This window comes from Lingula anatina, chromosome 2, assembly GCF_051362555.1.
Source record: "Lingula anatina isolate TDL-2025a chromosome 2, LinAna3.0, whole genome shotgun sequence".
In the NCBI taxonomy this organism is placed as follows: Eukaryota; Metazoa; Brachiopoda; class Lingulata; order Lingulida; family Lingulidae; genus Lingula; species Lingula anatina.
The window spans coordinates 8,586,939-8,597,928 of record NC_141768.1 but is presented as its reverse complement, the minus strand read 5'-3'; the positions used below and the strand labels follow the sequence as shown (position 1 = coordinate 8,597,928).

General features: G+C 33.8%; 1 protein-coding gene and 1 long non-coding RNA gene across 2 annotated transcripts; one reads left to right on the top strand and one right to left on the bottom strand.

Moving 5' to 3' along the window:
- The first annotated feature begins 1,093 nt into the window (after positions 1 to 1,093).
- LOC106181698 (UBX domain-containing protein 1) lies at positions 1,094 to 10,645 on the top strand. The gene is made up of 11 exons (XM_013566162.2): positions 1,094 to 1,261; positions 2,377 to 2,430; positions 2,667 to 2,800; positions 3,411 to 3,501; positions 4,099 to 4,230; positions 4,538 to 4,657; positions 4,807 to 4,878; positions 5,123 to 5,174; positions 5,400 to 5,507; positions 7,221 to 7,401; positions 8,993 to 10,645. The coding sequence occupies exons 1-11, from the start codon at positions 1,209 to 1,211 to the stop codon at positions 9,034 to 9,036; spliced, it is 1,041 nt and encodes a 346-aa protein (XP_013421616.2). The 5' UTR covers positions 1,094 to 1,208; the 3' UTR covers positions 9,037 to 10,645.
- LOC147763373 (uncharacterized) lies at positions 6,328 to 8,406 on the bottom strand. Its single transcript, XR_015332962.1, has 2 exons — positions 7,756 to 8,406; positions 6,328 to 7,489 (listed from the first exon to the last, which is right to left on the bottom strand). It is a non-coding gene; the product is annotated as an uncharacterized LOC147763373 (long non-coding RNA).
- Positions 10,646 to 10,990: the final 345 nt, after the last annotated feature.

The following is a 10,990-nucleotide window of genomic DNA, read 5'->3' as shown; positions in this document are numbered from 1 at the left end:
AAAACAAAGAGATTTTTGGTGTATGCTAGGGCCATTGCATTGTGGATGTTAAAGATGATTTAGCCTTTTTAAAAACTTGAAAAACTTGAAAGGTTTTAGAATTAAAAGAAAATGAAGCTCTCTGGTCGTGCACACGCAAACCAGTCGGTATTCAATAGGCCTCAAAATACGGATCAATAACAAATTTTCAGAAATCAATGCAAGCATCGATGTAAAGTGCAAAATGTAAAGTCTTAGTAACATTTTTGCCACATTGTGTGGAAAAAGTAGCGTGTGAAGCTCGTTATGGCAGTGTGAACGGGGTAGGCTACATGTAGCCTACATGTAGGCCTAGCTACATGTACAGTATAAGGCAAGTGCATGCTTTATACAACGTAGGTGTCATAATTTATATGGAGTTAATCCGTCAACTCTTATTTTCTTTTTAAAAATTTCCTGCTAACGAATCACTGAATGACATGACGAATGACGAGAAGATAGTTAATGGTTTGATGGGCGTAAAAGTCAGGTTGAAGAACCGTGATATAAGTTAAACATGGTTAGATACACAGTACGTTTTCGTGAATATCACATACATCTCGCTGATTAGCCCTGTGTTTATGACATAAACATGAGTCACTTTAGAGATTGCGTAAATATGTAATGGCACTTTCAATAACTTTAATGGAGTCTTTTTGTTACATGGGTAGCTGCGGCTTCAACCGCTTTTCTCTTTTTTCTTTATGGAAAATTGGATCATATTTAATAGCCATTAAAAATCTTCTACATGGATAGAACTTAACTTGGATTTATAAAACAAATTAGTTTTAAATGATTGCACAGTCATGCCTGAACAGTTCATGCTGAAGGCCGGGAATCGAAGGTTTAAGTTTCGAGGTTACTGTACATGAAAACCAGACTTTCCTTTATAAATTTTCTTGTGTAGACTTAGTTACATTGCATGGGTATTTTCAAACGTTGAAAGTATAAATTTAATCAACTGTTAAAGATTTACACTTTTTGCTTTGCAACGAAGCTTGAAATCTAGGTCTCATAGTTGTCTTTTTTCTGTAAAGTGCGCTTTTGGTTTCGGTTTACTCAACTTCGAAACTACAGCTTGAACTCGCAAGTAATTCTGCGTATTTACCGGAAGTTGGTGTTGTTCATCAAAACTTTTGTAGTTGATCTTATTATATTATATTTTATGTCCATTTAGTTTAAAACTATAGATGTCGACTGACGTGAATACCCTTATGGAGATGGGTTTTTCTAAAGACAGAGCGTAAGTTTCCTCTGTGTTCATTCATGATTAAATTTATTTCGAGCGGTACATGTAGATTTCGGCTCCGCCAGAACAAATAAAAGATATATTCGAGAGTTACGAAGTTGAGCGTCCTTGTAATGTTGTATCACGCTGTGTCTTATTACAATGGAAGAACAATCAGTACTTAGGCAGTACAAGCATGCCCCCCCCCCCCTCAAAAAAAAAAAAGTAAAAATTAGTGTACACGTCTTTGACTTTCAGTTCTTATTTCTAAAGAAAAATGCAGTTATGTTGTGACTTCCATCAATGTTTCTGCTGTTAGGATAATTTATTTTGCAAATGTACTGTTTGTACAAGAAACTTCAAGCCCATTCAAATAAAATAGGAGTTGAGATCATTTCAAATGTGAACATTGAAACTCAGTATAAATTGCAAAACAAATGGATTTGAATAAGCTAGCAGAGACACTGATCAAAGTCACCACACAAGTAAATTCAAGAAAAATGGTTCAGGAAGTCCAAAACTTGCATGTAGGTCATACTGCATTAGTACAGAGCAATCATATACAGTTTCCAGCATTGCATGCTAAGTACATGTACATACCACAGGCAAGGCCTCATTCCACCCTGTGTTACAAACTATTGAGGCAAAAACTGCATGTTCTCTGTCACAAATTGTGGCCTTTAATTTGCAATGAAAGAGTTTTTGTTTCTTTAGACTTCAGAAAAAGGAAATACTACTAGTAAGTACTGATATGATTGTGTGAAGAAAAATGCAGTTGAATCATTAATTGACTCAGGGATTCATACACTGTATATCCAAGAGATTCCCATCTTTGAGTGGGATTTATTCTATCCTAATCACATCCCTAGAAGATGCTTTATATTCTGAAATCCTCAAAAGACCAGCATATCAGTATCAGTTTATTCTGGCCTATTCAGGAGCGGATCTAGATATATATTCTGACAGTCTTCCTAATTATCTTTGTTATCTATCCTCCATTTTTGACCGTCTTCCGACAGTAAAAATTAGATACCCATCAATGTAAACTTGAAAATCTGACCGTCTTCCGGAAGACCCAGAAGACGGCCTAAATCTGCCCCTGCTATTCATTTTTTTTTTCATTTTAACAGGGAGAAGGCCCTAGCTAAAACCAATTTTCAAGGAGTGCAGATAGCCATGGATTGGTAAGTGTACTAAAGTGCAATATAAGTTAAAAGCAGTTGATTTGTAGGTACTAGTACAGGTTTATAAGTTTCATCAAAAAGGAGTAGTTGTCTTCTTATGAGCTTTTTTTCTTTAAGTGCTAATGTATAATTTCATATACTGTTTGGATTTTTTTGGTCTAAAATGTAATTATAGTAATTCCTGAACAATTATAAACATTTATTTTTGTTTCATTGTAAAGCTATTTTGTTATTAGGTTGTTTGCTCATTCTGAAGACCCAGATATTGATGAGCCATATGAAGCTCCAGCTGGACAATTATTAGGTGGCAAGTCTGGAGAGGACAAGGCAGGCTCAGGAGACACAGCTATGGAGACGGAAACAAATCAGGGTACTTATGAACCATGTTTTGTCTTGTATGGTCAGCATAAATGTTTACATTTTATGTACATGCATCACAGATGCTTTAATTAACTTCAAATTGCCATGGCCATCATTTTTTATTTCAAATTGAGATTAATTTGGAGGTTTTATGTTTAAAAAAATTATAATTAATATGATTGGATTATTATTTTTTTTTATGATAAAAGTAATTTCACTCTTTACGTATTTTTTAATATCATTTTTTTTTTTTTTTGCAATGACTTACTAACTGACTTCAAAGCATATGCTCAAAAATAGATTTTAATGTGTAGTAAAAGATGTGGATATGCTTTTCTAGGGTAGGGCTTACCTGAGTGTTGAATTGAAAATTGCTGACATTTTCTCAAAAACTTCTTCCCCTACAGAACTTTTTCTTTAGTTAAATGTCTGCATATGTATTTCTTTAAGATTGTGGAACAGTGTGTATTTGGTTCTTTTACTGTGGTATTTGTATTTTCAGTTTATAAAGAAGGATGAAAGTCAAAGTTTCACACCTCAACATTACTTATATGGGACCTTATGTATCTTTTATTTGGAAATCTATAATGTTATATTGTTACAATCATTCTTATTTAAAGATACTCCAGGAGAGGCACATGCAAATACTGAGAGTTGTCCAGAAGGAGAATCAGCTGAAACACCAATAGCCAAGTCACTGAAATGTGATGAGTAAGTGAAAGCAGTCTTGGTTTACGAAATTTGAATTAGAAGTCATGATTAGTTGATCAGATTATATCTTTTATTTATTTTTTCTTGTGTTGGTAAGTTAAAACTTATTAGATTCTTTGCTTTAAATCCATTTGTTACCAAAATGATATTACTGAAAACCCTTCAAGATACAACTACTTTTTGTTAAATCAATTTTGAAAAAAAAAACTCTCTCACAATTTTTGAAGTGTTATTTCTTGTCATTATACATATAATTGATATATACAGTGATACTTGTAGTTTGAAAATTCACTTCCATGATCCAAGATGGCACATTCTGGGGAGTGCACTATTTATAATGAATGATAAAGAGCTAGAAAGAGAAGTCTGAAATAAACTACTGGTTTGTAAGAAAACACTAAAAACATGCATCATTATAATTGTATAATGTCTTAATTTTTGAACAACTAACATACACATATTTATTATTAAACTTAAACTAATCCCTCTGTAGATAGTGATGAAACAGGTTAGGGTACAGTAGTCTCTGTTTTTATATGTGTGTACTTCTACATATGGCTTTGTTTTCTAACTTTTAAACTATAATCTTATGTAAAGGTGTGGCAAAACTTTGCGCAGCACAATGGAGGCAGAGATGCATGCTGCCAGAACTGGACATGCAAGCTTTTCAGAGTCCACTGAAGAAATCAGGCCTCTGACAGAGGAGGAAAAGAAGGCGCAATTGGAAAGGCAGGTTACTTGGATCTTGATAATGTCTCAGGGCATTGAGGTTTAAGTATCAACTTGCCGAGGCAGAAATGGAGACCAGTTACTCAAATTTAAGTTTGCTGGCTCAGGTTCAATTTTCATGAATTCAATGTTAACAGATAGCTCAGACTATCAGTTGACCTAAGAAGTTTTTATATGAAACTGGGTTCTTTAATTCCATTTGTTTTCTTTTTTAGCTTTCTTTTTATTTAATTACATATTGTTCATAATTACCATGGTTTTAAAACATATATTTTCCCTAATTTTTGTTTGTAATCACTTATTTCAGGCTTAAGGAAAAAATTAAGCAGAAACGAGTAGAACGTGAAGAGCAAGAGAAGCGAGAGCAGTTAGAGAGGGAGAAAATGAGAAGGCAATCTGGGAAAGAGTTGACCAATATAAAACAACAGTAAGATTATGTTGTTATGTCATACGTCTGATGTTTCTATAATTTATCCGGTGCTTGAAATGGCAGTACTACTTTTAAATTGTGTGATAAATGTGCTGGAACTACTTGAAGGCATTTTATTTGACTTCGTATGACATGCATCTTTACAGAATGCAAGAAAAAGAAATGAAAAAAATAGTAGAAGAGAGAAGAAGAGAAAAGATAGAAGAAAGAAATGCAAGGTGACTGAGATTAGCTTATTCATGAAGTGCCAAGCTTTAACTAGATTTTTTTTATCAATAGATTTTTATTCAAGCTGTTTATTGTTTTTTTTTATTTAATTCATGAACAAAAATATGTTTTAATTTAAAGACAGAGTTAATTAGAATGCAAAACAGTTCATCCCATTAACCAACAAAATAGTAAATGAATTATAATGTATACAAGTGCATCTGATTCCACTCCCTGTCACCTTATGCTTTCCAGACAACGTGTCAAAGAACAAATTGAAAAGGATAAAAGAGAAAGAGCTAAGAAGGTATGTTAAGTTATACTTTTTCCCCATCACACTGCTGAATGTTCTGTACTTTTATATGTGATTTGACTTACAAATGTGTTTGCTGTCTTTTTAAATGTAAATTTTTATTCCGTAAAATGTAAAAGTGGATTAGGTTAAGCCTTCAGTTAGAACATTTTGAGATACATTTGAAATACATTCATAGTAATAATTTCATTAAATGTCCTTGGTTGTGCCATTTCCCAGTTTGCTCAGGCTAAAGAAGCTGACACTGAAAATCAACCAACAGTGGCAGCACCTGTTGTCACACAGCAAGAGGCTCCAAAGAAAGACTATGACCAGACTAGATTGCAAGTGAGTAGTTAAGTACGGGTCTTTATGGACTGCTGTATGATGGGTCCAAGGCTAAAGGATCTAATAGTGGGAACATGAACACTGTATGTTGACAAGTTCTCAGTGGTTTTTGATTGAAATTTTGATAAGTGGAGATTTAAAGTTATGTTTATGGGTGAAAGTGTTGCATCATATTGTGCTGCCTGTGTTGCATCATTTTGCACAGATGAAAATATACATCTTATTGGTAGAACCATTGAGTAGGGGGCAGCACAGTTGGTACACCACTCGCATCACTATCATAGCTTTTTCAATTTTTCTTATGCAAATATGCAGAAGAAACAGAGGCAAACATGTTTAATTCGGTTGACAACCATTTTTTTCCATGCCAGTGACGTCAAAGTTTCTTTAAGTCAGTGAAAGTAGCTAACTAATTGATCTTATCTACCTGGATATATTTGTGATCAGCTTGTTAAAACCCAGAGCATTGACTGCTTATTGGCCTGTCATAGGGTGACCAGCTTGTTATTATATAATAGCTGATGTCATCAGTGAGTAATTGGCTTGACTATAGATGAACTAATTGACAGAGAGGAAAATTATGCAATGTACCTGTGTCTGTGGGTGGCAATAATGAAGCAAAGCCCTGTGGTAAACTATCTATATATAATACTAATTGAAACTAGTTACTGTATGGTGACATTTGGTTGGGTTTAGTAGCAATAATTTGACATTTCTAGTTCTTAATATGCATTTTAAAGTTTTTAAAATTTCATTTAACAATGAAGGAAACAGGCAAGCATTTCTTTAGCATAGTAAAACAAGTGATGACAAAAGTAAATGGATTACTTTCACACATCTCTTTATTTATGTTGAATGAACCTAAAATAAAGATAAAAAACAAAGCTTAAAGATTCCAGATCATTAAAAACTGCTCATGCATTTTAGCTTGAAAATCAAAAGTAATCATCAATTAAATCTAAGATTAAGACATATTATTTTAATACATGTATACAACAAATTTCTATAATGGTCTTTGATGAACCTTAATTATTTCGGACATTTGGAAACCCACAGGTAAAAAATTCCAGATCTGTCCCTGTTTGAGAGAATTTTTTTTATATAATAGTATAGTTGTATTTGTAAATATCCCGATGAAATTTAAATTTTCACATAGATATTTGAATTCATCACTGATAAATATTTGATGATTCTGTACATTTCTGTATCATGAAACTACATATTGTAACTGAATGTGATTATTTCAGCTAAAACTGACTGTGGATTCAATGATTAAACCTGGGAGTTTTTTAAAAATGCTTGTCTCAAATCGTATAGGTGTTTATTTGTATACTGGAAATTTCATAGTTTGTAAAACTTTTAACAAAATATTCCTTCTGTAAATGTTGTTTAATCTTTTGTTAACCACGAAAAGAGTGAGGAATATAAAAGTGAGCCTCATCTTACATCCCCTGAATTTAAAAGGTTGTAACTGGAAAGTAAAGTTAAAAGTTACATTAGATTGTGTAAGATATTACAGAGGAAAAAAAACAGATTGTCTATTATTTCAGATTTTATACATCTAACAGCAGTCAGCTGAAAACCATTTGTAACCAAAAAAAATTATGATGATAAAAGAGTGATAGTTAAAAAGGATGGCAATTTGACCATACTGATTGAATATTAGAAAATAAAATCCCACTTTAACATGTTGATTCAAAATGATAATTTCAGATCCGATTAAGCAATGGGCAGGCTTTAACCCAAAGTTTTGGTGTCAAGGAACCGCTTCAAGCAGTAAGACTTTATGTTGATACTCACAGAACAGATGGGGATGGACCTTTTTCTTTAATGACTACATTCCCCAGGAAAGTATTCACAGATGAAGATATGGAGAAGCCGCTCTCTGTTCTTGGTGGGTAACTGTTCTCAGTTTCAGCTTCCATTTTTATCCTTAAGCTAAAAAGAATTCTTGCTGATGCATATTGTTGTTCACCCTATAACTGCCAAACCAATTTTTTACTAAAAATTTACTGAGTGGCTTTGTTTATTAAAAAAAGTTTCCTTAAGAAATTAACATTTCACAAAAATTGTTGGTTTTTATTTGTATGTATTTTGGTGATATTAACCCCACACATGCCAAACCTTAATTTGTTTTACTTCAAATATGCTATATAACTTTGTTTTGTTCCCTTCAGAAATCAGCATGATCAGATTTTTTCATGATTTTTGCTGGAAAACAACTATTTTTATCTATTACTGAACTTACAAATTTGTTTTGTTGGTGATATTGTGCTCCTTCTTCAAGACTTCAGCCAGTCTATTGAGAAAACAGATTGAACAATTCTCAGTCGGGCCATAACCAGGGTTCAGCTAGAGGGTACAAACGAACCACCCTTTCTGCCAGGAAAAGGTCCATTTTGGGTCAAATTTGATTTCACGGTAAAAGGTCCCCTTTTTCAGAATTAGACCCCCTCCTTTGAAATACGAGCCTGACAGTCCTGTTGGGTAATATGCATGGAAGATAACTGATTACCCAGTTCTGTGTCCTGGGCAGGTGGAATGTCACCATCACCCTCCCCGTTTGTTAAGGCTTGGCTGCTCTGCCTTCTCATAAATGGCTTCCTTTTGTCCCTTTCTGAACCAGTTCTTTAACGTCCAAGATGGTAACAATTTCCATAGGGAATGAATGGCCACTGGTATGAGAGTGACTGTATACAGCTGAGTGATAACAATGGCCATAACTTGGTTGTCTGTGTTGGCTTAAAGGGCTCATTAAGTTATCTTCCATGCAGATTACATGACAGGACAGAGAAAAGTTCATCTGTTTAATCAGTAGACCAGTTGAAGTCCCCTTAATTGTCTGTATAATTGTCTGTATTTTCGGCCCAGTTTTAATCTGTTATTGTATTTGCTGATATTTTATGAGCATGTTAGTAAAAAAGAATGTGCAAATGAGCCCTGGGTCAGGTTGTCAAATTATGACCTCAAATGGCAGATAGATGTGAATTTTGAATTTTTTTTTTCATTGGTATGTTATTGTTATTGTTATTGTTATTGAATCTTTCTTTTAAGAATATATATAAGGGTGTGCAGGTCCCTGGGGTACTTACTTAATTTCTTCATCCCATGAGGGACATAAGGTTGCAATCCTTGGGGGTGGATCATTCTGTTTTTTCACATTAAGATTTCACTAATACTCTTAAATGACCAAGCATTAAGGCAGATGTCTTATGTTGTTATTTTGATGTATACCATCAGTAATCAAGATACAGTGACAGATATCTTTGGGGTGGGGTCTGTACTCCTGGCAATGTGCCAATGTATGGGAATATGCAATGGCTATCCATCAGCAACATCTACTTTATCAGTTGTCAATAATTTATTTAATAGTTTTTTATATAATGTTAAGCTAAAACTCAAGTATTTATATTTACTTAAGAAAAATACCCGGCAGTAGCATATGTACCATAAAATTGATGTGACTTGTTGTTTTTAAATTTCAGGTTTGGTTCCTTCAGCTGTTGTGATTGTTTCTAAGAAGCAGTAATAAGAATAGCTCAGTAAAAAAGACAAGAAACCAAAACAGAGTTTTCAGCTTGACAGGTCTCGGTTGTGGAAGCCTCAAACATCTTGCTGTTGATTAAAGTCAGAAAAATTACTGTCCTGTGGAAATCTTTTTTTTTTCTTTTTTTAATATATGCCTTGTGCTGGAATGGGAGTCCATGTTGACAGGCTTTAAAAAGAAAGAAAAACACAGAAAGAAGTTAATCTGCCATACACTTTACCTCTTTTCAAATTAAAACTTTTGGTGTGTTTTTAAAATGATTTTGATATTGGACCATAATCACAGTATATTACATACTGTAATAACTGTTTCTCCGATTTAAATGTCTCACAGGATACCACAAAACAACATGCAGTAAAAGACACTTATTTGAATCTAAGACCCAGTTTAAAGATGGATAGGGCATGTATTTGGTTTAAAAGCCATGTGGATTTTAATTGCGCAATTCTCATTGCTTCTCTTCCAAGTAGGCCAGACAGTCATCATGTTGAAGAATGCTATCTACATGTACAGTGATGGCATGTCACCTTTGCGTGACCTTAAAAAGAAAGAAGTTTTTCACAAGGAATTGCTTTTTATGTACAGGCACAGCATGTTTGTACATATAGCCATCACCTGCATCTGTCATTGTCATAGCTGTTGTCAATAATTTTAGGCCTAAAAACCAGCCTTTAATGATTCCTCTTCTTGAAGTTATTTTTTTTCTTTTTGAAATTTTTATCTTTCACCAATTGGCATAGTCATTGTGTGAACTTCCATGGGCCTGACACCCTTTGCTAGTTACATTTTGAATGATTATGTTACCTGTAGTACATTTTTGAAATTTGGTGGTGATTACGCTTATAAGCATTGTGTAATACTGCAACGTTCACTCTGAACACTCTAAGCCTGCTTTCCTCATCACATGTCAAAATAACTCTAATTGCCTCTTTCTTATTGTTCTGAGTCAACTTCTTTCCCTTTCAGCTCTTTCTAGGGCATCTTTACTGTTGATATATTCTTTCCACAATTCCTTAGCACCCTTATCATGGACCACATTTCTAGAACCTGCAGACTTTCTGCCACTATATTGGATATAATCCAGCACTTGCTGCTATATGCCAGTATAGAATAAATATAGCGTTGTTTTAATTTTCATTTTCCTGTCTTTGAGTATCTTCTGTATGTTCTGAAACATCTATTGCTGTACCAATTCTTGTCCTGATATCTGCCTCACACTTGCTATTATCGGTTACCGTGCTTCCTGTCATGTCCACATAAATAAATAAATAAATAAAAATTGGTGATTAAGTTGTTAAACATTATTAAATATTTCAGAGCAGTTTACAAAAACCCCATTTTGCACACTTTCATTTGTTATTTTCTGCTTTGTGTCTGTGCATTTGACAGCCTTGCTGCCTTGTTTAATATAACACAAAGATTTAACAAAGACGCTGGTGATTTTGATTGAATTGAGTTGGATTGCACTTCCAGGGAGTTCTTAAAGTGATTCATTGTTATTATGAATACAGTCTGTAATATGTATCCTGTTCAATTATCTTTGCATCTATGAGTAAAAATGATTGCTGTAATAGAAACTTGCACCTTTTTTGACATCACGAACATGTATTCTGATATTTCCCATGATTCGGGCAATAGAATACTGAAAAAAAAAGGTATGGTGAAGACATCTCAAGGAGGATCAAAATACCTTTATTACAGAGGAATTGAAATGTACCTGAAATAGCAATGTATTCCCTTTAGTGATAAATACTACTGAAATAAAAAATGAAAAGGGGCAAATTGACTTGGACATGTTTTGCAGAATGCTCAAATCTCAAAATAATACCGGTACCTTCCGTTCGACTCGTGTCATCCCAGACATGAAACAACACGACATCTCTTTCAATTGAACTACGTAAACGAATATATTCATTTGTCTCCAGTAAGACCACAC

Coding starts and splice junctions, on each gene's coding strand:
- LOC106181698 (XM_013566162.2), top strand. CDS start 1,209: ATGTCGACTGACGTGAATACCCTTATGGAGATGGGTTTTTCTAAAGAC. Junction 2,801..3,410: donor GGAGACGGAAACAAATCAGG/GTACTTATGAAC, acceptor TCTTATTTAAAG/ATACTCCAGGAGAGGCACAT. Junction 5,175..5,399: donor AAAGAGAAAGAGCTAAGAAG/GTATGTTAAGTT, acceptor GCCATTTCCCAG/TTTGCTCAGGCTAAAGAAGC.